The 26,018-nt window shown below is 43.7% G+C and overlaps 1 protein-coding gene across 1 annotated transcript in view; it reads right to left on the reverse strand.

Moving 5' to 3' along the window:
- The window catches only part of LOC121540032 (pituitary adenylate cyclase-activating polypeptide type I receptor-like), a 58,427-nt gene that overhangs the window by 17,715 nt on the left and 14,694 nt on the right, over positions 1-26,018 (reverse strand). The window contains exon 3 of the mRNA XM_041848679.1: positions 13,745-13,849. Within this exon, the coding sequence (XP_041704613.1) occupies positions 13,745-13,849 (105 nt within the window). The remainder of the gene's footprint in view (positions 1-13,744; positions 13,850-26,018) is intronic.

The raw sequence follows: 26,018 nt of genomic DNA on the forward strand, positions 1-26,018 counted from the left end.
GTTATCCCACTCCTCTTCAATAGCTGTGCGAAGTTGCTGGATATTGGCGGGAACTGGAACACGCTGTCGTAGACGTCGATCCAGAGCATCCCAAACTTGCTCAATGGGTGAGTATGCAGGCCATGGAAGAACTGGGACATTTTCAGCTTCCAAGAATTGTGTACAAATTCTTGCGACATGGGGCCGTGCATTATCATGCTGAAATATGAGGTGATGGCTGCTGGTGAATGGCACGACAATGGGCCTCAGGAACTCGTCAACGTATCTCTGTGCATTCAAATTGCCATAGAATAAATGCAATTGTGTTCGTTGTGCGCAGATTATGCCTGCCCATACCATAACCCCACCACCACCATTGGGCACTCTGTTCAGAATATTGACATCAGCAAACGGCTCGCCCACAAGACACCATACACGCTGTCTGCCATCTGCCCAGGACAGTTGAAACCGAGATTCATCCGTGAAGAGCACACTTCTCCAGCGTGCCAGTGGCCATCGAAGGTGATCGTTTGCCCACTGAAGTTGGTTACGACATCGAACTGCAGCCAGGTCAAGACCCTGGTGAGTATGATGCAGATTAGCTTTTCTGAGATGGTTTCTGGCAGTTTGTGCAGAAATTATTAGGTCGTGCAAACCCACAGTTTCATCAGCTGTCTGGATTGCTGGTCTCAGATGATCCCGCAGGTAAAGAAGCCGGATGTGGAGGTCCTGGCTAGTGTGGTTACACGTGGTCTGCGGTTGTGAGGCCATTTGGACTTAATGCCGAATTCTCTAAAATGACGTTGGAGGCGGATTATGGTAGAGAAATTCATATTCAATTCTCTGGCAACAGCTCTGGTGGACATTCCTGCAGTCAGCATGCCAATTGCACGCTCCCTCAAAACTTAAGACATCTGTGGCATTGTGTTGTGTGATATAACTGCACATTTTAGAGTGGCACCTGTGCGATGATCATGCAGTTGAATCAGCTTCTTGATATGCCAAATGCCACACCTGTCAGGTAGATGGATTATCTTGGCAAAGGAGAAATGCTCAATAAGAGGGATGTAAACAAATTTGTACACAAAATTTGAGAGAAATAAGCTTTTTGTGTGTATAGAACATTTTTTGTATCTTTTATTTCAAGTCATGAAACATAGAACCAACACTTTACGTGTTGCATATATTTTTTTGTTCAAAATATAAAAAAAGGTTTCCTGTATAATTTAGCTAGCTAGCCCAAATGGAATTGTCAGCACTGTTTATCAAGATATTTAGCAAGTTCATCTTAAATAATTTCATTAAAAACTTTACAGGGTGAGGTCTGGGTACTTTTCATTAAATAAATAAAAAAAATAATATATATATATATATATATATATATATATATATATATATATATATATATATATATATATATTTTTATTTTTTTTTATGAAAAGTACCCAGACCTCACCCCGTAAAGTTTATATATAGATATAGATGGTCATTGGCAAACTTCAGCTTGGATTTTAATCCATGACGGCGTAATGTGTTACTAATGGTTTTCTTTGAGACTGTGGTCCCAGCTCTCTTCAGGTCATTGACCAGGTCCTGCCGTGTAGTTCTGGGCTGATCCCTCACCTTCCTCATGATCATTGATGCCCCACGAGGTGAGATCTTGCATGGAGCCCCAGACCGAGGGTGATTGACCGTCATCTTGAACTTCTTCCATTTTCTAATAATTGCGCCAACAGTTGTTGCCTTCTCACCAAGCTGCTTGCCTATTGTCCTGTAGCCCATCCCACCCTTGTGCAGGTCTACAATTTTATCCCTGATGTCCTTACACAGCTCTCTGGTCTTGGCCACTGTGGAGAGGTTGGAGTCTGTTTGATTGAGTGTGTGGACAGGTGTCTTTTATACAGGTAACGAGTTCAAACAGGTGCAGTTAATACAGGTAATGAGTGGAGAACAGGAGGGCTTCTTAAAGAAAAACTAACAGGTGTGTGAGAGCCGGAATTCTTACTGGTTGGTAGGTGATCAAATACTTATGTCATGCAATAAAATGCAAATTAATTACTTAAAAATCATACAATGTGATTTTCTGGATTTTTGTTTTAGATTCCGTCTCTCACAGTTGAAGTGTACCTATGATAAAAAATTACAGACCTCTACATGCTTTGTAAGTAGGAAAACCTGCATAATCGGCAGTGTATCAAATACTTGTTCTCCCCACTGATATATATATATATATATATATATATATATATATATATATATATATATACACACTACAAAGTATGTGGACACCTGCTCGTCAAATATCTCATTCCAAAATCCTTGCCATTAATATGGAGTTGGTCCCCCTCCTTGCTGCCATAATAGCCTCCACTCTTCTGGGAAGGCTTTCCACTAGATATTGGAACATTGCTGCAGGGACTTGCTTCCATTCAGCCACAAGAGCATTAGTGAGGTCGGGCACAGATGTTGGGCGATTAGGCCTGGCTCACAGTCGTCATTCCAATTCATCGCAAACATGTTCGATGGGGTTGAGCTCAGGGCTCTGTGCAGGCCAGTGAAGTTCTTCCACACCGATCTCAAAAAACAATTTCTGTATGAACCTCGCTTTGTGCACAGGGGCATTGTCATGCTGAAACAGTAAAGGTCTTTCCCCAAACTGTTGCCAAAGTTGGAAGCAGTTGGAACCACAGAATCATCTACAATGTCATTGTATGCTATAGCGTTACGATATCCCTTCACTGGAACTAAGGGGCCTAGCCAGAACCATGAAAAACAGCTCCAGACCATTATTCCTCCTCCACCAAACTTTACAGTTGTCACCATGCATTGGTGCAGGTTGCATTCTCCTGGCAACCGCCAAACCCAGATTTGTCCGTAGTACTGCCAGATGGTGAAGGGCGATTCATCACTATAGAGAACGCGTTTCCACTGCTCCAGAGTCCAATGGTGGCGTGCTTTACACCACTCCAGCCGACGCTTGGCATTGCGCATGGTGATCTTTGTCTTGTGTGCGGCTGCTTGGCCATGGAAACCCATTTCATGAAGCTCCCGACAAACAGTTATTGTGCTGACTTTGCTTCCAGAGGCAGTTTGGAACTCGGTAGTGAGTGTTGCAACTGAGGACAGACGATTACAATGCCTTAAGCCTAGGCCTGGACTGAAACCAATTTCGAGGCAGGATCTCCATTGTACATGCTTTTTACTCCGGGTCTAGGTTTAATCTGTGTCCAGGGAAAAAGGCCTAGTACAAACTGTGTAAAATTACATAAACACAGACATTGATAACGGATCAATTTGCTGCTGATGGTCTATTAATGAGATTAGTCAGTTGTGGACTAGAGCAGTTTCCTGGTAGTGAAATCTACTGACATAACTATGCCATCACAATGATGGACGAGGCGACTCCATCAAACACACACATATACACACATGTGCTCTCTCACTCTCATGAGCAAGCACACTTGCACACATGTAAACACACACAAAAAAACACACACAAAAAAAACACACGCACACATGCACGAACACACAGGGCGGATTCGATTATGCTGAACCGCGGGGCACCGGTCTATGGTGACATGAGCGGGCAAAATCGGTGAGGGAGGAGCGCCCTTCTCAAATCAAACAGTAATCTGCACCGCTTGGTCATATTGTCAACAAATCAGCAAGGTGCATTGTCCAGAAACATACAAAATCTATTTTCCATAAAATCTAAGTTTGAATTTTCAAACGTTTTCATTGGGATGGCAAATAAAGTGTTTTTATCAAAAGCATCACTTTTGCATGTGAAAACACCGAATCCTACTCGTTACTTTTCTTTTAAGATGGCTTCGCCGTGTGCTTTGAACGGGCACCTGGCTTACACCCATAAGGCAGCCCTGTTTCAAAACGAATGCAATCAACTTTCAAAACATGCCTACCCGGGCCAGATTAGTCTAATCCACTCACACACACACAACAACACACACACACATGATGGAGGAGGGGTGTCCGTCACAGGAGAAATAGCCCTCCTATTCAGTTCATTAGGATTTAATTGGCTGGACCATAATTCCATCTGCTTCGTAATAAGATAAGGTTAATAAGGTAGGTGGGAGGAGATATGGAGATGCACCTCCCTCTGTCTTCTGGAGGGCACATGAGTGATAACACACATCATTACACACATTATAATAGGCGCACACACACACACACACACACACACAAACATACACACAAACATACACGCAAACATACACACACTTTCTCTCTTACTACAGTACATACAAACCCTTAACCCTCCTCTAACACACACACTCTCTCTCTCTATCTCCCACAAAAACACAGTCCTCCTGTCTAGCAGCTGTTGGCCTACAGAGCAGCAGTAGAGAACAGAACAGAGTAGCTACATCCTGTTATGATAATACCTGCATCCCCCTCCAAGGGTCAACTTGGTGTCACCATGGGGGCAGCAGTGTGCAATCTGGGAGCTAATACCTCATCCTCAAGGGGATGGGCTGTTATGTTCTGTATACTGATGAGTTGATTTGGAAAGCATGGCCAACTCATACATCAGGCTCAAGGCAGGGTATATGAGATGGGCTGTTGTGTAGTCTGGAGCCAGCTAGCTGGTATTCAATCAAAATCAAATCAAATGTATTTTTCACATATACAGTTTACAGCAGGTATTAAAGGTGCAGCAAAATGCTTATGCACTACCTCCCTCAACAATGCAGTACATTCATCAATAATCAATAATAACAATGATAAGAGTCAAGTCAAAAATAAGTAGTAGAAGTAATGGCAGAGGTAGTATTCATCTGGAATGTATTTACACTGTATTTACAAATATAAAGTGGGTAGTGGAATCAATAGTATATATTAGAACAGCAGCGTTGACTGTGTGTGTGTGTGTTTGTGTGTGTGTGTGTGAGAGAGAGAGAGCTCTGAGAGCATGTGTGCTTGTGTTTGTGTGTTTATGGGTGCTTGTGTGTGTGGGTATGTTTGTGTGTAAGGGTTGGATGTGTGGGTAGTCAGTTTAAATAATTTCTAAGTTGCATATAGTCTTTACGGTGCAAATAGTCTCTAAGGTGCAGGTCTTTGCAGGGAGACAGCTAGGTTTAGCTTTTCAGCAATCTGATGCTTGGTGGTAGAAGCTGTCTTGGACCCTGTTGATACGAGACCCAATACTCAGATACTTCTTGCCAGATGGTAACAGAGTGAACATGGCTCGGGTGACTGGGGTCCTTGATGATCTTTCGGCCCTTCCTCAGACACCGCCTGGTGTAGATGTCCTGGAGGGCAAGGAGCTCGCCCCCAGTGATGTATTGGGCCGTCTGCACTACCATCTGTAGGGCATTCCGGTTGAGGGGCGGTGATGCAGCCGGTCAAGATGCTCTCAACCGTGCAGCTGTGGAACTTCTTTAGGGCCCATGCTGAATTTCTTCAGGCGCCTGAGGTTGAAGAGACCATTGTGATTTGGCCATGTCAGGTTTTCTGTGATGTGCAAGCCAAGGAACTTGAAGCTATTTACCCTCTCCACTGCAGTCCCGCCGATGACAATAGGGGCATGCTCCTCCCCTTTTCCTGTAGTCCAAGATCAGCTCTTTGGTTTCCCTGGCACCACTATGCCAGGGCTTTAACCTACTCCCTGCAGGCTAGCTCGTCGCCATTGACGATCAGGCCCACCACCATCATCGCAAGCCCACCACCGTTGCGTCTTCATAATGATGGTGTTGGAGTCATGTGTGGTGACGCAGTCGTGTGTGTACAGAGAGTACAGAAGGGGGATGAGCAGACACCCCTGGGTGCCCCCGTGTTGAGGGTCAGCGTGGCGGAGCTGTTGTTGCCTACCCTCACCAACTGGGGTCTGCCTGTCAGGAAGTCCAGGATCCAGTTGCAGAGGGAGGTGCTCATACCCAGGGCCTTGAGCTTAGTGTCAAGCTTGGAGGGGAATACGGTATTGAACGCTGAGCTGTTGTCGATGAACAGAATTCTCACATAGGTGTGCCTTTTGTCCAGGTGGGATAGTGCAGTGTGTAGAGCAGTGGTGACTGCGTCATGGATCTGTTGGGGAGGTATGTAAATTGGAGTGGGTCCACGGTGTCAGGTAAGGTGGAGCTGATATGGTCCTTGACCAGCCTTTCGAAGCACTTCATGATGACAGAAGTGAGTGCTACAGAGCGATAGTCATATTTATTTTATTTTTTTATTTCACCTTTATTTAACCAGGTAAGCCAGTTGAGAACAGGTTCTCATTTACAACTGCGACCTGGCCAAGGATATAGGCAGGTTACCTTAGTTTGCTTGGGTACAGGGACAATGGTGGTCATCTTGAAGCATGTGGGGACCACAGACTGGGACAGGGAGAGGTTGAATATGTCCGTGAACACTCCAGCAATCTGGTCTGCGCATGCACTGAGGACGCAGCTGGGGATGCCGTCTGGGCCAGCTTGAAGGTCCTATTCACGTCAGCCACAGAGATTGAGAGCTCACAGACCTCTACAGCAGCGGGAGCGCTCATAGGAGGAACAGTGTTGATTGCCTCAAAACGAGAATATAAGTTGTTTAGCTCGTCTGGGAGAGAGGAATAATAGTGAAGACATCAAAACTATGAAATTACACATATGGAATCATGTAGTAACCCAAAAAGTGTTAAACAAATCAAAATACATTTTACATTTGAGATTCTTCAAATAGCCACCATTTGCCTTGATGACAGCTTTGCACACTCTTGGCATTCTCTCAACCAGCTTCTTGAGATAGTCACCTGGAATGCATTTAAATTAATTTCCTTCTTAATGAGTTTGAGCTAATCAGTAGTGTTGTGACAAGGTAGAGGGAGTATGCAGAAAATAGCCCTATTTGGTAAAACCCCAAGTCCATATTATGGCAGGAACAGCTCAAATAAGCAAAGAGAAACGACAGTCCATCATTACTTTAAGACATGAAGGTCAGTCAATACGGACAATTTCAAGAACTTTCAAAGTTTCTTCAAGTGCAGTCGCAAAAACCATCAAGCGCTATGATGAAACTGGCTCTCATGAGGACCACCACAGGAATGGAAGACCCAGAGTTACCTCTGCTGCAGAGGATAAGTGCATCTCAGATTGCAGCCCAAAAAAATGCTTCACAGAGTTCAAGTCACAGACACATCTCAACATCAGCTGTTCAGAGGGGACTGCGTGAATCAGGTCTTCATGGTCGAATTGCCGCAAAGAAACCACTACTAAAGGACACCAATAATAAGAAGAGACTTGCTTGGGCCAAGAAACACGAGCAATGGACATTAGACCGATAGAAATGTTTCCTTTGGTCTGGAGTCTAAGTTTGAGATTTTTGGTTCCAACCGCCTTGGCTTTGTGAGACGCGGTGTGGGTGAACGGATGATCTCCGCATGTGTATTTCCCACTGTAAAGCATGGAGAAGGAGGTGTTATGGTGTGGGGGTGCTTTGCTGGTGACACTGTATGTGATATATTTAGAATTCAAGGCATACTTAACCAGCATGGCTACCACAGCATTCTGCAGCGATATGCCATCCCATCTGGTTTGGGCTTAGTGGGACTATCATTTGTTTTTCAACAGGACAATGACAATTTGCCTGGCATAGAAAATGTGCTCTCTGTTATTCAGAGGAGCTAACCAGCAACACAGCTAACACAATCACTCCAAACTGAAGCTGGAAAGACTGCAAACTAGCTGCACTTCGTACATTTCTTTGTATGTAAATTTCTTTGTATTTATCCATAGAAATGATGCCAGCTGATTCATGATTTCGACTGGCTGAGAAATACTGCCTGCCTGTCTCTTGTCCTGACACGTTCATTACTATGGGACAGCTGGAGATCGAATTTGAATATTGAAACGATGTTGCAAATGTCGGAAAGAGAGACAGCAAGGTTTATACAAATCTCTGCTGTTAAAAACTAAATGTTAGTCTAAAAGAAATGTGAGATAATGTCTAGATGCTTTTTATAGTGGAGATCAAGTTTATAAATTGTCTGGCTGGGCTGATGAGACAGTGGATTGCGCAGTCAGATGGAACAGAGTAAATAGGCATTTTAACATCATAGATTTAGCCGATGGTAACTTGTGGAATAGACACCGGTTGGAATGCGGTTTTAACCAATCAGCATTCAGGATTAGAACAACCCATTGTATAACAATGTACAGTTTATTGACTATGAGAGCTACACGTTGATTGAATTAGTGTCGTTTTGTATTCATCCATATCCCCAGAAATCCGACCAGAGTTTAATGCGTTGGTCCACGCTCTCAGTTTTGCGTGGATGATGCTATTTACCCACTCATGAGATTTGATTATGGTTTTGAGAATAGATGTTGTGTTTATTTTGCAGACTAAGCATATTCCACTATGCTATCTCCTGCCCTCTGTCTCCTGCCTCTGGCCTCCCACTGTAGAAGTAGTGAATTACTATGCACTAATGACACCTTCATAACAGCTCAGTAGGCCTATATAAACACAGCAGCTTCCTGAGATGGTGAATAAACAGGGTGTGGAGGTAGACAATTGTGTCAGTTCCCATAGAATAACCTTTATACTGATGAGAGGTAATTTAGACTATAGCATCCCTATATCAGACAGAACGCAAAATAAGTGTGTGTGTGCATGCAGTTGTTTATGCTATGCATTAGTTCAATGACAGTGAGCAGACATGACATTTTACAACCTTGAAAAAACGTCCCCCTGTCCACTCCAGTCAGTCCATTGTCATCAGCCAATCACGAACGGGCTGTGATAAATATGAACGAGATGAATGAGATGGAAGAGTAGAGCAGAATAGAAGCAGAGGATGGTGTTCTCTCTCTCCCACCATGGCCTGGAGTGTGGATGGGATGACTGAACACTCTCACAAAGTTCCACAAGTACCCTGAATCAGAGTATGAGGTCGTCACAAGGTTGAGAGGAGCGTGTGTGAGGGGGAATGTGAGTGAGTGAGTGAGTGAGTGAGTGAGTGAGTGAGTGAGTGTGTGTGTGTGTGTGTGTGTGTGTGTGTGTGTGTGTGTGTGTGTGTGTGTGTGTGTGTGTGTGTGTGTGTGTGTGTGTGTGTGTGTGTGTGCGTGCATGTGCGTGCGCGCATATGTGTGCATGGGCTCACAAAAAGGAAATGAAAGAGGGTTTAACACAGTGGGACTGGGAAGCTGTCTATTGGCTGTTATGGATAATAAATGATAACTGCACCCATCCAGTACCTTGCTCCACAGTGAGACGGTGAGCAGTAGGAGAATGAATGTGGGGGATTGAACAGTATAGTGAAGAGTGGGCGGCTTGACTGAAAAGTTGCCATTGGGATTTTAGATCCTGTATTAGCATTAGCATAAAGTGGCTAGTAGCCGTAGCATGGAGGCCTGTAGCCCTGCAGCCATAGTAAGAGAGGGTTGGTGGGTGAGTGGATGGCTCATCTGTGCTATCTAGCCTAGCGGTAACATAGCATAACTGAGGGCTAAGGCTAAAACTCCAGAGACAGTAGAGACTGAACTACTGTGGCTAACAAGCTTCAATAACGCTCATCCTCACACTCCTCCTCACTCTCTCAGTTGAACCTTTTGATTTTGTTTTATTTCTTTATTTTCCCTCCATGGCTCTCAGTGGCTCTCAGTGCCTCTGGTGTACTTATCGTTGACTGAGTCTGCGGGGGAGGGGATCCAGGGAGCGCTCTGTAGGCTAGCTCCCACTCTTAATTGAGTTATGAGGTCATCGATGACATTGACAGCCCCCGTCCTCTCCTCCCACTCACTCTTAAAGTTTAAGTCCAAGCTCAAGTTTCACTGAGATAATGCTTCAAGCGGTTTTTCCCTTTCTCTTGTAATTTCAATTATTTCTCCCCCTCTCACACACACACACTCCCTGTCTTTTGCTCTTCCTGTCATTGAGAAGTACAAGCCATATACACAAACCTCCACACCAAAAACATTGACTATTTCCCTAAACTTATCCATGAATATTGGTCAACACATATCAAACCAACACACACTACATAATTCCTTGCAGTCACACATGCATATTGGTCTACACACACATATTTCCAACGAGTGTGTTTCTGACTCCATGGAGACGTTCTCAGTGTAGTCATTTTGAGAACATAAAACACACACACACACAGTGATGAACGTGTCATGTTTACACGCCTTATCCAATGTCAACCATTTTACGAGCCATGAGAGAGGCTATAACAGTGTTTGTTTTCTTTAGTGTACACTCTTAGAATTAGTGGTCACTCAAGGAACCCTGGACATCCTCAAGGTGCCCTGGACATCAGTCACTGGATTCATACTTGCACCTTTGGTTAGTTGAGGGGTTCTTGAAGGAACCTTTAACGTTTCAATGCAGCAAAAGGTTCCTAGGGGAACCCTGGACTGGAGGCATGGCTTAGTAGGGGTGTGGCTTTCAGCTGGATCTTTTTAAGCCACCTGTGGGGGTAAATGTCATTCCTGATAATCTGTTCTGTTGCATTTTCATCCCATTATATGTTTGAACACTGACAGTTTTGTAGCTTTGGTGAGGCTTACAGTGGTGTATGAGTTCCTCAAGTCTCTTTATTACTATATGTAATCAGCAATGGTAAAATGCTTAAATATTTAATGTAAATTTAAATTTGCAGTGTACAAACTTAACATGATGACATTTACTCTAACAGTTGGCCAAAAATATATATGTGAAAGCCAGGCCTCCAATAAGCCAGGCCTTCAATCTTCTGATAGACTGCCACCTCTACAATATAGTATTAAACGTCCTGAACAGTCATTCTAAAAATATTTTTTTCTCTCATCGCTAACTACTAGGAAGTTTGAAAAGACAGGCTGAGTGGGCGGGAACTTATATTCATGAGCTCGCCCTGACTGACAGCTCTTTCAAACGCCTATGTCAAGCAACTTGGATGCAGTGAGAAGTGTTGCAGTACAATCACCTCAAGCAAATTTGGTGAAACACAAAGCAACTCAAACAACATTGAAATTGCATCACAAACCACGTTTCCATCCAACCATTTAATGCGGATGAATAACCCTTGACGCATGAAAAAGGTCACGACCGGGCTGATGGAAACAGGAAATGCCGATACAATTTTATAAATGCTGACAGACAATTTGTTCGTTCGACATGGTGGGATCTTTTTGTGTCAGTAAAATGTATTATATGAGAAATGGCGGTGGAAACACCTAATGTAAACTTGGAGTCACGTGATGATTTGTTGTGTGGTCCTGCCACTACGACTCGGGAAAGCATGCAGTTTATTAGGCTACAGATGAAATAAGTTATGATGAACTTCACAGGGTGGTGAATTTGCAAGGTGATGAGCTTTCCAAAAATATCGAGGGTCTTATTCTGATAGTGCCCCAGCCAATCATTTATTTATTTTACATGTATTCAACCTCTTATTTTTGGCACTAAACAGTCTCCATATATACTTCCATGAATTTTTTCAACTGGTTCCTGGGGACCGTCAGATGATTCTTGTGAGGCCTGTGGGCGTCCAAGAGAAAAACAACTTGTATGTGTTTGTGAGAGTCTCCCCTTTCCACAGAGGGGTCATATTAGTGTGTAGCCCAAACTGTTCGGACACTACAGACAGAAGTTGGCAGATCGGCTGTACCAGTGCAAAACCCCCCAGATATCTATAGCTTAAACTGACGGATTTGATGGGAATTTGTTTATTATGCTAATTAGATTTCCGCGGGGGCACAGACATCAACTCTAGGTTAACTTCTATTTTTCATTGAATTTAACGGTAAAAGTAATTTTTATGTGCACTACTTTATCACGTATAGCCTTTCATCTGCAAAAAGTGGAAACATCTCTGGTGGGAAAATGCGCATATTGTTTTATGCAGATTTTGAATGGTCTAATGAAAATCTGTCACAAATTGGATGTAAACCTAGCTACAGGTATCAAAGATTTGTTTAACACCTCCCGTTTGGCATGTCTTTTGTGACGCAGTTCACAGCAGCACTGACGGATATGTTGATTTGAAAACTGGGTTGGAGTTTTGAACGACCCTTCACCCCCTTTTGTTCCATGCTGCCTGAAGACCTAGCTAGCCATTAACTAGCTAACACCAGACACAGATGAAAAGGGAAACAAATAAATATCTTTGCCATAGATGAATAGGGTAAACTTGTAATTATATTTACTGACATCCTACAGTCAAATTTTGGCACCAGTAGAGTAGCTATCTAGCTATTTAAACCACACCCCTGTGCAAACACGCCTTCTCCGATGTTGGTTACAAGGCGGTAGTTTTTTTAATTAGGTAAGAGAATATCATGTTACCATTGGTGTATTAAAATTAGAGTTCAGGTGATGTCACCTTGTACCGTTAAAGGGGAATTTCACCCTGGGGGAATCTAGGCTTGTTTTCTAGGTCAGTGAGATGTGTTTTACACATAATTGCCCAGGAGGAAGGCAGCTTTGTGGCATTTCACGAAGGCTTTATGTTATACTGATTGCACAATTTTTTTGTGCGTGTAGATATGGTTGTCCTTATTTGATAGATTCATTGGATGTCTTTCAGCGATGTTCCTATCGGCGGATTCATTGCTAAATACACAAGCTGACCTATTTTTTCCAGTCTCTGGAAGACTACAACTCGTGTGGGGCGGTGCTTTGTGCTCTGGCCCCGTCCCTCCCACAAGGCAGGCTAATTTGAAACGGAAGCGGACACTAACTACACAATCCATTGGAAAAACTGAAAGAACTGACCAGACTGCAATGGCTTCAAGTGATTCCTCTCATCAACACAAAATTGACAATGGAGCATTTTTTTATGTTCTATTAGCTACATGGTGACATTCATCCATACGTTTCAACAGGAAAATAGCAAAGAGGATTTGAAACAAAGAGTTGGATTTAGCTAGAAGCTCAGCCGATGCCAGCACCAAGAGAGCAGGTGGCATACGTTGGCTAGCTATGTAAGTTATCTTTCCTGCAAGCCACCTAGCTAGCTAGCTAACTTTAGTTTGTCTACTGAAACTCATGTTGTGTATTGCTGGCTAACATACTACTGTGTTTTGCTCTACGACCCTCACAAATGTCACGGGACTCGTCTGAAGTCGGTAACACTGATGTGCCAACTTCTGTCTGTAGCGTCTGAACATTTTGAGCTACACACCACTATGGAAAGCGAAGACTCTCATGAACATGATGGAGTTCTCCATTTTTCTCTACGACCACCACAAGTGTCACAGGACTCATCTAACAGTAACCCATGTAAACGAATGGAAGTATGGAGGTAGTTTTGTGCCAAGGGAGCATAAAAGAATGCTCAGGCGGTTAACCTAGCCGAGTTCGGGTAGGCACCAGCCGAACTGAAGCATGCAGAAGCCTTTATTCGCCAACTGATTAGTATCATTGGTGTTCGCATGCGTTATTAATTACCCAAAATAGCAACTCTAATAGCAACAGTAAACAGTAGAAGCTTTCACCTCTGATCTTTCGATATACATCAGTGGATTGATCAGGAAACACACTGACATCCTCCCTTTCACCTCTTCAGAAGCTACAGTGGTTCTGCTTATATAAACTTCTCCCCACTGAGCTGTGTGGGTTAAGGCCATGTTTAAAGGTCAATCAATCTATGAAAAGTATTTATAAAGCCCTTTTAATATCAGCAGTTGGCACAAAATGCATATGCAGTTACCCAGCCTATAGACCCCAAAGGGTAAGCAGAATCAGAGGCATATTGTCTAGGAAAAACTGCCCAGCAACCAATTGCTCAAAGGTCAAAGGATAGGTCAAAAGTTAAATGTGAAATGTTGGACATCATTACCTTTGTTGGCGAAGAGCTGGGAGACGTCTGAGCAAGACACGTTGACAATCTGGCCCACATCAGCCTGGTACCAGCACCTGACCTCATCCCACTCCGTACGACACCCTGAGAAACATACACAGAGGCATGCACGCACGCACGCACACATGCACCCACACAGGAAGAATGGATGTTAGCACCTGACTTCATCCCACTCAATACGACACCCTGAGAGACATACACACATGCATGCACGTACGCGTAACACACACACAGGAGGCAGGAGGAAAGGATGTTAACAAATTTGCCACTTCCTGTCAGCAAGCTATAGATGGACAGCGGATTTGTGCCGGGTTTGATGGGTCCACTGTGAACTCTAACAGACTGTAGATCACAGTGGGATTGGAGGAACAGAGAAAGTAATGACAGTGTGTCATCATAATCAACTCCTGGCCGTGAGACAAAAAGTCCCTTTTAATAACAAACACTAATATAACGTGTGCATATGGGTCTTTCTATAAATAATGGGGCCAATGTGTGACATTGGGATAAACATTTCTAAATGGTTTGAAACAAAAATAATTTTTATGCAGTTCCACCTGTGTACTTAGAGGAATAAAAGTGAATATATGCAAATTAGCCCATAGCTCCACCTATACAACAACATCGGCCTTGGACTATTCATCCTTTAAGCAGGGTTCATACAGACATTGGCACGTCAAATTCAAGGATGTACAGGGAACTTTTTCAAGCACTTAATTGTAATTTTCAAGGACCTCAATGTTATGCAAATGTATAATTTATATAATTGTACATAGAGGGCCTAATATAGAGCCCCCCTCCCCAGAAAGCATGCACAAAGTGCAGAAGAAAAAAAAGTATGTCCACATTATTCTCACAGATGTAATAATAATTTTTATATCAAGGCCTAAAAAAATACATTATTCTTAAAGTTTTTTAGGCCTTGATATAAAAATTATTATTACATCTGTGAGAATAATGTGGACATTGCCTGACTAAATAGATTGGATGCATGCATGGTGATTTTTCTGTAATCTACAGTATGTGGCCGGACATAATAAAGCCATGAATAGCAGACCATCGCTGTTTTTATCATGAGAAAGTGACCAAAAACCAGGTTCCTTTTTAATGGATGGATTTGTATGGAAAGCCAAGTTGAAGCCAACATTAGTTGGTTTTACTGCAACAGAGTGGGAAACAAATGAAAGTTGCCACATCTCTCACAAAAACGGATAAAAAATGAAATCACAGATAATTATAAGGGAGCTGGAGAACTTATGAATTGGTGAATTTTATTGAATATAGCTATGATCCCCACTTATATCTTAATGTAATGACATGAACAAATTGACAGATTATTATCAATGACTTATCAACAGCTGTAACAAGTTGTCCAGTGTAGGAAATCCTCACTGGTACCCTAGTTTATAGAAAGACCCATATGCATGTGACAGAAGAGAGGGAGAGAGACAGAGAGAGAGAGCGAGAGATGTGCATCAAATCAAATCAAATGTTATTGGTCACATGCGCCGAAAAGTTAATGGGTAATGTCAGCACATTGGGGTTACAGTGCACCTGATCTGGTTTGTGAGAGTGGTGGCATTAGATTGGGGAGAGAGCTGAGTGTATAGGATCTTCATTTGAGCCAGTTTGCTACAGCAGGAAAATAATCTTCCAGCAACAGCAAATGTGAATAAGTATGTGAATTATAATTAATGGGTTGATACATTTTTCGTGAGAGAAATCAAGTCAAATTTCTAAGTGGAAATTACAAACATAAGCCTTTTTATACCTCAAATACACTACAAGTTAAAAATGTCCTGCATTGCAGGAAAGTTCTCCTGCAACAGGGTGATCCAATTAAGATCTTACATCTGTATGTTCTTCTTTTCTTCCTTTCTGCAGGTTTCAATCTTTCCTTCTCTCACTCCTCTCTGGCTTGCACTCCTCCCCTCAGGCTTTACTTTCAGATGTTTAGTGTTTACATTTGTTTTCCATTTCTCCATTTGTCATACACAGATAGCTCTCGGTTTGGTTGTAACGCTGTTTACAATATTGTTCACTCAAAATGTTCAAAATTCAGTCTGGATATATGATACTGTATCTCTACACATATGGCATTCCAGAAATGACATTTTGTGATACAAAATGCCGATTTGTTGTGGATATCTTTCCAATAGGGAAGAAAGAAAGAAAGAAAGAAAGAAAGAAAGAAAGAAAGAAAGAAAGAAAGAAAGAAAGAAAGAAAGAAAGAAAGAGGGGGCTAGATACTGTCAATCTCCCTCGGCCTGGGGCTCCATGCAAGATCTCACCTCGTGGAGTTGCAATGATCATGAGAACGGTGAGGAATCAGCCCAGAACTACACGGGAGGATCTTGTCAATGATCTCAAGTCAGTAAGTGGTAACACACTACGCCGTGAAGGACTGAAATCCTGCAGCGCCCGCAAGGTCCCCTTGCTCAAGAAAACATATATACAGGCCCGTCTGAAGTTTGCCAATGAACATCTGAATGATTCAGAGGAGAACTGGGTGAAAGTGTTGTGGTCAGATGAGACCAAAATCGAGCTCTTTGCCATCAACTCAACTCGCCATGTTTGGAGGAGGAGGAATGCTGCCTATGACCCCAAGAACACCATCCCCACCGTCAAACATGGAGGTGGAAACATTATACTTTGGGGGTGTTTTTCTGCTAAGGGGACAGGACAACTTCACCGCATCAAAGGGACAATGGACGGGGCCATGTACCGTCAAATCTTGGGTGAGAACCTCCTTCCCTCAGCCAGGGCATTGAAAATGGGTAATGGATGGGTATTCCAGCATGACAATGATCCAAAACACACGGCCAAGGCAACAAAGGAGTGGCTCAAGAAGAAGCACATTAAGGTCCTGGAGTGGCCTAGCCAGTCTCCAGACCTTAATCGCAAAGAAAATCTGTGGAGGGAGCTGAAGTTTCGAGTTGCCAAACGTCAGCCTCGAAACCTTTATGACTTTGAGAAGATCTGCAAAGAGGAGTGGGACAAAATCCCTCCTGAGATGTGTGCAAACCTGGTGGCCAACTACAAGAAACGTCTGACCTCTGTGATTGCCAACAAGGGTTTTGCCACCAAGTACTAAGTCATGTTTTGCAGAGGGGTCAAATACTTATTTCCCTCATTAAAATGCAGATCAACTTATAACATTTCTGACATGCATTTTTCTGGATTTTTTTGTTGTTATTCTGTCTCTCACTGTTCCAATAAACCTACCATTAAAATTATAGACTGATCATGTCTTTGTCAGTGGGCAAACGTACAAAATCAGCAGGGGATCAAATACTTTTTCCCTCACTGTAGACGGCACAAGGTACGTAAAGAGAACTGCCCCCATGGAGGCACTCACAATGAACACACGTACGAACTGTTGGTGAGTGCTCTGAGGCCAAGTGTGTCTGGGACCTGTTTGTTTCCTCTGTCCTCCAGCGTCCAGCCTTGCCGCCGCATCACTCCTCCTCCAGCACCAACCCAGGCCAATTGACATAGCCTCCACCACCTCCCTTCTCCATCTCTCTCTCCCTTCCTCCCTCTAAACCTATCCCTTTCACCTTTCCAGAACCAGGAACCATTCATCATCACAACAGCAGAGGTGCAGATCCCTCTGCAGATCCAACACCAGTCACAGCACCAGAACACCAGAAGAGGCGTGGAGGAGGGAGCAAACCCCAAAGCTTCACCCTGAGTCAGCAGACCACAGGGGAGTGCCACCACTGACCCCCAGGTCTAGGACTCCCTGGCATGCCTGCTTGCTCCTCAGGTTGTACTTCCTCCCTTATGCAGATCCAGCACCAGTCCCATCACCAATCCAGATCCGGTTTCCAGCACCAGACCAAAGACGAGGCGCGGAGGAGGGACCAGATCTTCACCTGGGAGCGAGCAGGCCACAGGGGGAGTACTACTATTGACCTGTGTGTCTGGGGCTCCCTTGTGTGTTGGCTTGCTCCTCTTGTTGTCCTTCCTCCCCACTACAGACCCAGATCCCAACCCAGCACCTGCAGCAGCCCCAGTTCCCGGTTCCTGTTTCCCAGTCCCCAGTCCCAGTCCCAGCACCAACACCAACCCCTGGACTCCAGTCCCAGCACAACTTCCAGTTCCAGCCCCAACACCATTACCAACCCAGGTTTTCACGGTCCCAGGGACAACACCAGCACCAACCCTGGACACAGCACCAATCAAACACAACTGCCACCTCCATCCAGGAACTGCCAGCCCAGACCATGCCTCTTCCCCAACAGAAAGACACAAATACACCGTAATTCCAACTGTTAACATATTTATTCACTTGCAACTTGCTGCTGTAGAGCATGCTGGGAAATATGATAAGGATGGGAGTGGTTTTGGTTGAAAGTGATGTGTATGAGTTTCAGGACCCTGTATTAGGGTAAAACTAGGCCCTGAAAATAAGGCCTTATGAAATACGTATGGTATTGTGTTACCCATGGGCGGCGCACAATTGGTCCAGCGTCGTCCAAGGTAGGGGAGGGTTTGGCCGGCAGGGATGTGGGTTCGTTTCCCACGGGGGGCCAGTATGAAAAAACAAGCAAAAAACAAAAAAAACAAAAAAACATGTATGCATTCACTAACTGTAAGTCGCTCTGGATAAGAGCATCTGCTAAATGACTAAAATGTAAAATGTAATGTAAATGTGTAAAAAAAAAATGACCCAACGCCTGTAAACCAGCAGTTGGGTCAACCAAACAACCTAGCATTTTTTTGTGTACATGAAGGGTGTGAAAAATATACGCTATGTGAAATATTTGTTATCACATAACATCAAGTTTTTGTCTATAATGTCCATCTTTTCCGCTTCCCCCCTCTTAAACAGGGGTACATTCAGTGCAGCTCCAAAAATACTAGCTATTGAGAGAAAAGTATATTTCTCTCATTTGGGTTGCTTATCCCTGAGCTGAGGGAACATAGGGCTGAGGGAACATAGGGCTGTGGGAACTGATGGAACATGTGGCTGAGGGAACATAGACATGGTCCCCATAATTCTGTGTCAGTGGTTGCAGTAGAACTTGAATATCCTCCTTCCACTAAAATGTGCAGTGATGCTTTTTGTGGCAACTCTTCAATGTCCATCAGGCAGGTAAGTTGTCGATCAATGTCAGGGTCTTCATACTGCAAGCGGAAGTCATGGTCCAACTAAAACTTTTCCATCAGAATATTTATCAGGTCAACAGCGGATGCTGGATGGGAGATGAGGTTTATCTTCCTTGTATGGTCAGCATTAACAATGCAAAGTAACATGGCTCGAGGGTCTGAGGCCATTGCTCTGTGGAAGAATACGACATTTTAAGAGGGTGCACTTGCAATATCAAAACAATGCACAATGTCATTGTGCTAATACCACACTCTTAGAGAAAAGGGTTCCAAAGGGGTTATTTGTGGAGGGTTAGGGTTCTACCAAGAACTGTTTTCATCTGAATAACCCTTTTTTGGAAGACAAGGGTTCTTTGTAAGGCAAAGGGCTCTACCTAGAACCTTTAAAATCTTAAGAAACGTGAACAACCTTTACCCCCAACTCATAAGACCGCTAAACAAGGCTGCTAAATAGCTAATCAAATGGCTACCCGGACTACCTGCATTTACCCTTTTTTTATATATAACTCTGTTGCACTGACTGCACACACACTAGTCTCTACCCACACACTCATACTTCCACTGACACCCTAACACACATATACACACATGCACACACTACATATGCCCACACACTCATAACAAGCGCACACATGCATACTGATGCCACACACACACACACACACACACACACACACACACACACACATACACACACACACACACACTCACACACACTGCTGCTACTGCTCTATATATGCTGCTGCTACAGCTCAGTCTATTATCTATCCTGTTGCCTAGAACCTTGGCGTGACCCTGGACAACACCCTGTCGTTCTCTGCAAACATCAAAGCAGTGACTCCCTACCTTCAGGCTATGCTCAAACCCTACACTCTAACCCGAGCACTCCGTACTGCCACCTCTGGTCTCTTGGCCCTCCCACCCCTATGGGGGGGCAGCTCCTGCTCAGCCCAGTCCAAGCTCTTCTCTGTCCTGGCACCCCAATGGTGGAACCAGCTTCCCCCTGAAGCTAGGACAGCAGAGTCCCTGCCCATCTTCTGAAAATTTCTGAAACCCTACCTCTTCAAAGAGTATATTAAATAAATCCACAGCACCCCCCCCTTTGCCTTTTGTGAACTAACACTCACACTTTACTTTTTCCCCCTTACTGGCTCTGACTTTGCTGATATCTACCTTCTTGAGGAAAAATGTACTTACAGTTTTTGCCTATTGCTTACACACTTTTTGCAGAATTTGGCTCATTATGTCAAAACTCAACACACAAGCCAATCAGACATAGCACTTGGAGATTAACAACTCACATATATGCCAAAATGAAACACTGTAATCAAAACTTAACACTCCTTTCTAAAAATGAAATTCTTGCAACAAAACCATACACACAAGCAACATTTGAATTACTCTTTCATATCACCAGCAACACACTGATGGGCTTTATATAAAACACTGCAGTCTTTGTGTTTCTATTTTTATTGTCATTTTATTGTCATTGTCTTCTGTAAAACTCAAAAGTATGATTTCTGCAGTAATCAAACAGTATTTACAAAAAAAAAAATTACAAAAAAAAAAAACATTCTTACAGATATTCTTAACATCAAATTTAGCAACAAAACAAAAGTAAAAAAACAAAACAATTACTGGATAAATTGCTATTGGGGGAAAAAACATATACCGTATTTTCCGCACTATAAGACGCACCGGATTATAAGGCGCACCTTCAATGAATGGCCTATACAGTTTTTGCCTATTGCTTACACACTTTTTGCAGAATTTGGCTCATTATGTCAAAACTCAACACACAAGCCAATCAGACATAGCACTTGGAGATTAACAACTCACATATATGCCAAAATGAAACACTGCAATCAAAACTTAACACTCCTTTCAAAAAATGAAATTCTTGCAACAAAACCATACACACAAGCAACATTTGAATTACTCTTTCATATCACCAGCAACACACTGATGGGCTTTATATAAAACACTGCAGTCTTTGTGTTTCTATTTTTATTGTCATTTTATTGTCATTGTCTTCTGTAAAACTCAAAAGTAGAATTTCTGCAGTAATCAAACAGTATTTACAAAAAAGTTTTTACAAAAAAAACAACATTCTTACAGAAATTCTTAACATCAAATTTAGCAACAAAACAAAAGTAAAAAAACTAAACAATTACTGGATAAATTGCTATTGGAGGAAAAAACATATACTTGTTTTGTGTGTGTGTGCGTGTGCGTGTGTGTGGTGGGGGGCGGGGGGCGGGGGGGCTTATGGATCACGCCTTCTGTTCGGATCTGGCCACAAGACCTCGTCAATATCACAGGCGATGTCCTCGCGGGCTAGGCATCGGGGAAAATATCGCCTTGTGTGCCGAATCCACCCTTGGATTGATCCCACCTCAATGTCTCCACATGCCTCTTCCATTGCTTGCAGAGGAGTCATGCGGGCATGTGGTTGCCGATCATATACTTTCCACCGCCACGCTGAAAAGAATTCCTCGATTGCATTTACAGTAGAAAGGGGCTGTAAGGGGGCAGGTATAGAACTGTGAAATGATTATGGTTGTTGAACCAATCTCGGACCAGAGCAGCCCGGTGGAAACTAACATTATCCCAGATGACAACAAACCTTGGCTGCTGTGGTCTGTCCTGCACAACTGCATGTAGTGCATCTAGAAATGCAATGATCTGTCCTGTATTGTAGGGACCTAGAGTGGCATGATGATGCAGGACTCCTTGGACACTAATTGCAGCACACAAGGTGATATTTCCCCCACGCTTCCCAGGGACATTTACAACAGCCCTTTGTCCAACTACGTTACGGCCCCGACGCCTGGTTTTAGCCAGATTGAAGCCTGCCTCATCCACGTAGATGAACTCATGCGGCAGTTCGGCGGCATCAAACTCCAGAACTGTCTGTAACAGAAAATATTGAATAGTGTTACTGAAAACACATACAGTAACTACAATGTCTATATTTTCACACAAGTAGGGGCTGGGTTGGGTGAGTATAGACAAAAACTACAAGCTACAGGCAGGGCAGGTGGCAGCATAAACCCTCATTCCCACTTCACAATATATAGTATGTCAAGTAAAGTGACACATACCTGCACATAATCATGGCGCAGATCCTTGACCCTGACACTGCTTCATTCTGAAGTTATGTTTCTGTAGGATGCGACTTAGTGTAGAAATGCTGACCCTGTTGATATTGTTGAAATCATTTCCATTTGCAATTATGCGTTGTTGCAACTCACTAAGTCGGATTGCATTATTTTCTCGCACCATTTCAATGATGGCAAGCTCTTGTTGTTGAGTGAAGAGCCGTTCCCTTCCACCTTGAAGAGGTCGTCCAACCATTCTGTAGAAAATGCCACCACAAGATGTCATTGGTTAGGTTATTTTTCACATACTGTACTTTCAAACTGTACACAGTACTGCAACATCACAATGGTATTCCTTTACATATACAGTACTTCACAGCACTACCCATTTTTGTATAGTATAGTTAGTACAGTAATACTGTAATATGATACAGAATCATGTGACACATACAGTCTGGAGTAGAAACTTGAAGATATACCTGTTCTCCAGTCGGAATGTCCTTATTATCGATGCTACTGTGTAGCGACTGAGGTTAGGGTGGACTCTTTGCCCAGCCTTCCTCATGGACAGGCCATGATCTATCACATGGTCCACCAGAGTAGCCCTGATGTCATCTGATATACGTCTCCGCACTGGTCCTCGTCCTCTTCCACGTCCTCTTCCACATCCGACTCCTCTCTCTCTTCGTCCTCCTCTTACTCTGACTCTCATTGCCTCCATGCTTGCAAAGTTCTAAAAATGGCTTACCTGAGGCCTATTTGTAGTGCTAAGGCTCAGACTGATTGGTGTTCGGTTTTCTGTGCAAGTGTTTTCAGGTGTGTATGTAAGTGGATACAATTGCCAGATGAGTTTTGCATTTTGAACAGAGTGTTTTCCCAATGATAACAGGTGATTTCGTTTTTGAACAAAGTGTCTAATGTAAGAAAACGTGTGTAGTGTTTCGCAATAAGTGTGTTACAGAATTGCAAACAAAGTGCAAAGTTGACATTGTGTTTAAGCTATGGTTACACTGTGTTTAAGGTATGCTACAAGAAGTTTAGGTATTGAGGCTTTGGTCTAAGCATTCGGTTTTAGTGTGTAAGCAATGGGCAAAAACTGTAAAGCGCATAGAATAGAAGATACTGTAGTCAAACGTTTGACTGGGGTTGCGTTATGCATCCACTAGATGGAGGTGTGCTAAAGGGAATGTCAACAAAACAGTCAGATAAAGTCAAACTTTATTAAGCGTTCTGACAACTCCGTTCACTCCCATGGTAATGTTGTTCAAACGTTAATGTGCATATTAACAATATCTCCCAGCCTTGCTCACTCTTCTCCCAAACGTGGAGGGGAACCTTTCCCTGATTCAGTAAACACGTAGTAAAAGAAACAGTCTGATACCACTAAATCAAACGTTAGTGCATAACTCAACATTGTTCAGTTACATATAACACGTAAAGCTCACTTTTTCAGTTCATTCCCGTCCACGAACCCCTCGAATTCTTCTTCTTCAGTGTCCGAATTGAACAGTTGGGCGACTACGGCATCCAACCTGCCCGGCTCCCTCTCGTCATTATCCGAGTCAGTGTCGCTGCTGTTGCCTGGCAGTTCAGAGATTATTCCTGCCTTCGTGAAAGCTTTGACCACAGTTGAGACCGATATATCAGCCCAGGCATCCACGATCCATTGGCAGATAGTGGCGTAAGTCGCCCGGCGCTGTCTCCCCGTCTTGGTGAACGTGTGTTCGCCTTCTGTCATCCACTGCTCCCACGCAGCTCGCAGTCTAGCTTTGAACGCCCTGTTGACACCAATATCTAGCGGCTGGAGTTCTTTAGTTAATCCACCGGAATGACGGCAAGCTCCGAATTAGTTTGCTTCACTTGTTTTTTGACAGCATCGGTGATATGGGCGCGCATTGAGTCGTAGATCAATAGGGACGGAGCTGTGTGGAAAAAGCCACCCGGTCTCTTGACGTAAATTTCTCTCAGCCACTCACTCATCTTTTCCTCATCCATCCATCCCTTCGGGCTAGCTTTGATTACGACGCCGGCTGGAAAGTTTTCTTTTGGCAAGGTCTTCCTCTTGAAAATAATCATGGGTGGAAGTTTCTGGCCATTAGCCTGGCAGGCGAGAACTACAGTGAAGGATGACTTCTCATTCCCTGTGGTGCATACAGACACCGTACTGGTCCCCGTTTTCTCCACAGTGCGGTTCACGGGAATATCAAAGGTGAGTGGAACCTCGTCCATGTTGGTGATGTGCTCTGGCCGGATCTTCTTTTCAGTGATCTTCTTTTTGCAGTATGCGCGGAAAGTGACCAGCTTTTCTTGGTAATCTTTTGGCAGTTGCTGCGAGACGGTAGTTCGTGTGCGGATGGAGAGATTACGTCTTTTCATAAAACGAAAGCACCAAGAAGGACCGCCTCGAAATTCATCGATTGTCATGTCCCGTGCTAGCGCTGTTGCCTTCATTCGAATAGTGACTGTAGAGACGCTTCTACTTGCTGCTCTCTGTTCAACAACCCACTGTTAGAGTTTGTCCTCTAACTGTGGCCATCTCGCTTTGTTCCCTCTGAAACTCTGTTTAGTCTTCTTTACTTGGCGCAGGTCATCTTCTTGCTTCCTCCACTTCCGTACCATTGATTCATTAATGTTGAATTATCTCGCTGCTGCTCTATTCCCATATTCTACTGCATGACCGACAGCCTTGAGCTTGAACTCTGCGTCGTAAGCGTGTCTCTTGAAAGGTGCCATTTTGGGGTCTTTATACACACACAAGTGGTGTGGGACTGTGAGTAAGCACAGTACCGGTGTGTATTGGCTACCGTAATGCTGCAAGTGGTGCTGCTTTGTAGTTTACCAGTCGTACTGAAACATTTCATTATTATTAAATTGTTTTTATTGGTTTTTCATACTGAAACATTTTGACAGAGCGCCTTGAGCGCTGTGTACAACCAGTATGGATCAACCAATTAACCAATTGATCCATATATAAGGCGCTCCGGATTATAAGGCGCACTGTCGTTTTTTGAGAAAATTAAAGGCTTTTAAGTGCGCCTTATAGTGCGGAAAATACGGTACTTGTTTTGTGTGTGTGTGTGTGTGCGTGTGTGTGGTGGCTAATGGATCACGCCTTCTGTTCGGATCTGGCCACAAGACCTCGTCAACATCACAGGCGATGTCCTCGCGGGCTAGGCATCGGGGAAAATATCGCCTTGTGTGCCGAATCCACCCTTGGATTGATCCCACCTCAATGTCTCCACATGCCTCTTCCATTGCTTGCAGAAGAGCCATGCGGGCATGTGGTTGCCGATCATATACTTTCCACCGCCACGCTGAAAAGAATTCCTCGATTGCATTTAGAAAGGGGCTGTAAGGGGGCAGGTCTAAAACTGTGAAATGATTTACTCGCTCGCCGTCGGATCCTTACAAGGCACCCCGACCTACGTCCACGATATCTCCGTCTCTTCCTCATGCGAATGACGGGGATTTTGACCTTGTCGGGTGTCTGTAGGATATCCTTCGCGGCAAAAATTATTCGTCCAATACGAGGTGAGTAATCGCTGTCCTGATATCCAGAAGCTCTTTTTGGTTATAAGAGACGATGGCAGAAACATTACAAATAACGCGGAAAAACACAAATAATAGTACAATTGGTTAGAGGGCTGTAAAACGGCAGCCATCTTCTCCGGCGCCATTCTTTCTACATTGCAGCACACAAGGTGATATTTTCCCCACGCTGCCCAGGGACATTTACAACAGCCCTTTGTCCAACTACGTTACGGCCCCGATGCCTGGTTTTGGCCAGATTGAAGCCTGCCTCATCCACGTAGATGAACTCATGCGGCAGTTCGGCGGCATCAAACTCCAGAACTGTCTGTAACAGAAAATATTGAATAGTGTTACTGAAAACACATACAGTAACTACAATGTCTATATTTTCACACAAGTAGGGGGCTGGGTTGGGTGAGTATAGACAAAAACTACAAGCTACAGGCAGGGCAGGTGGCAGCATAAACCCTCATTTCCACATCACAATATATAGTATGTAAAGTAAA

The sequence above is a fragment of the Coregonus clupeaformis genome, chromosome 26, assembly GCF_020615455.1.
Source record: "Coregonus clupeaformis isolate EN_2021a chromosome 26, ASM2061545v1, whole genome shotgun sequence".
Lineage (NCBI taxonomy): Eukaryota > Metazoa > Chordata > Actinopteri > Salmoniformes > Salmonidae > Coregonus > Coregonus clupeaformis.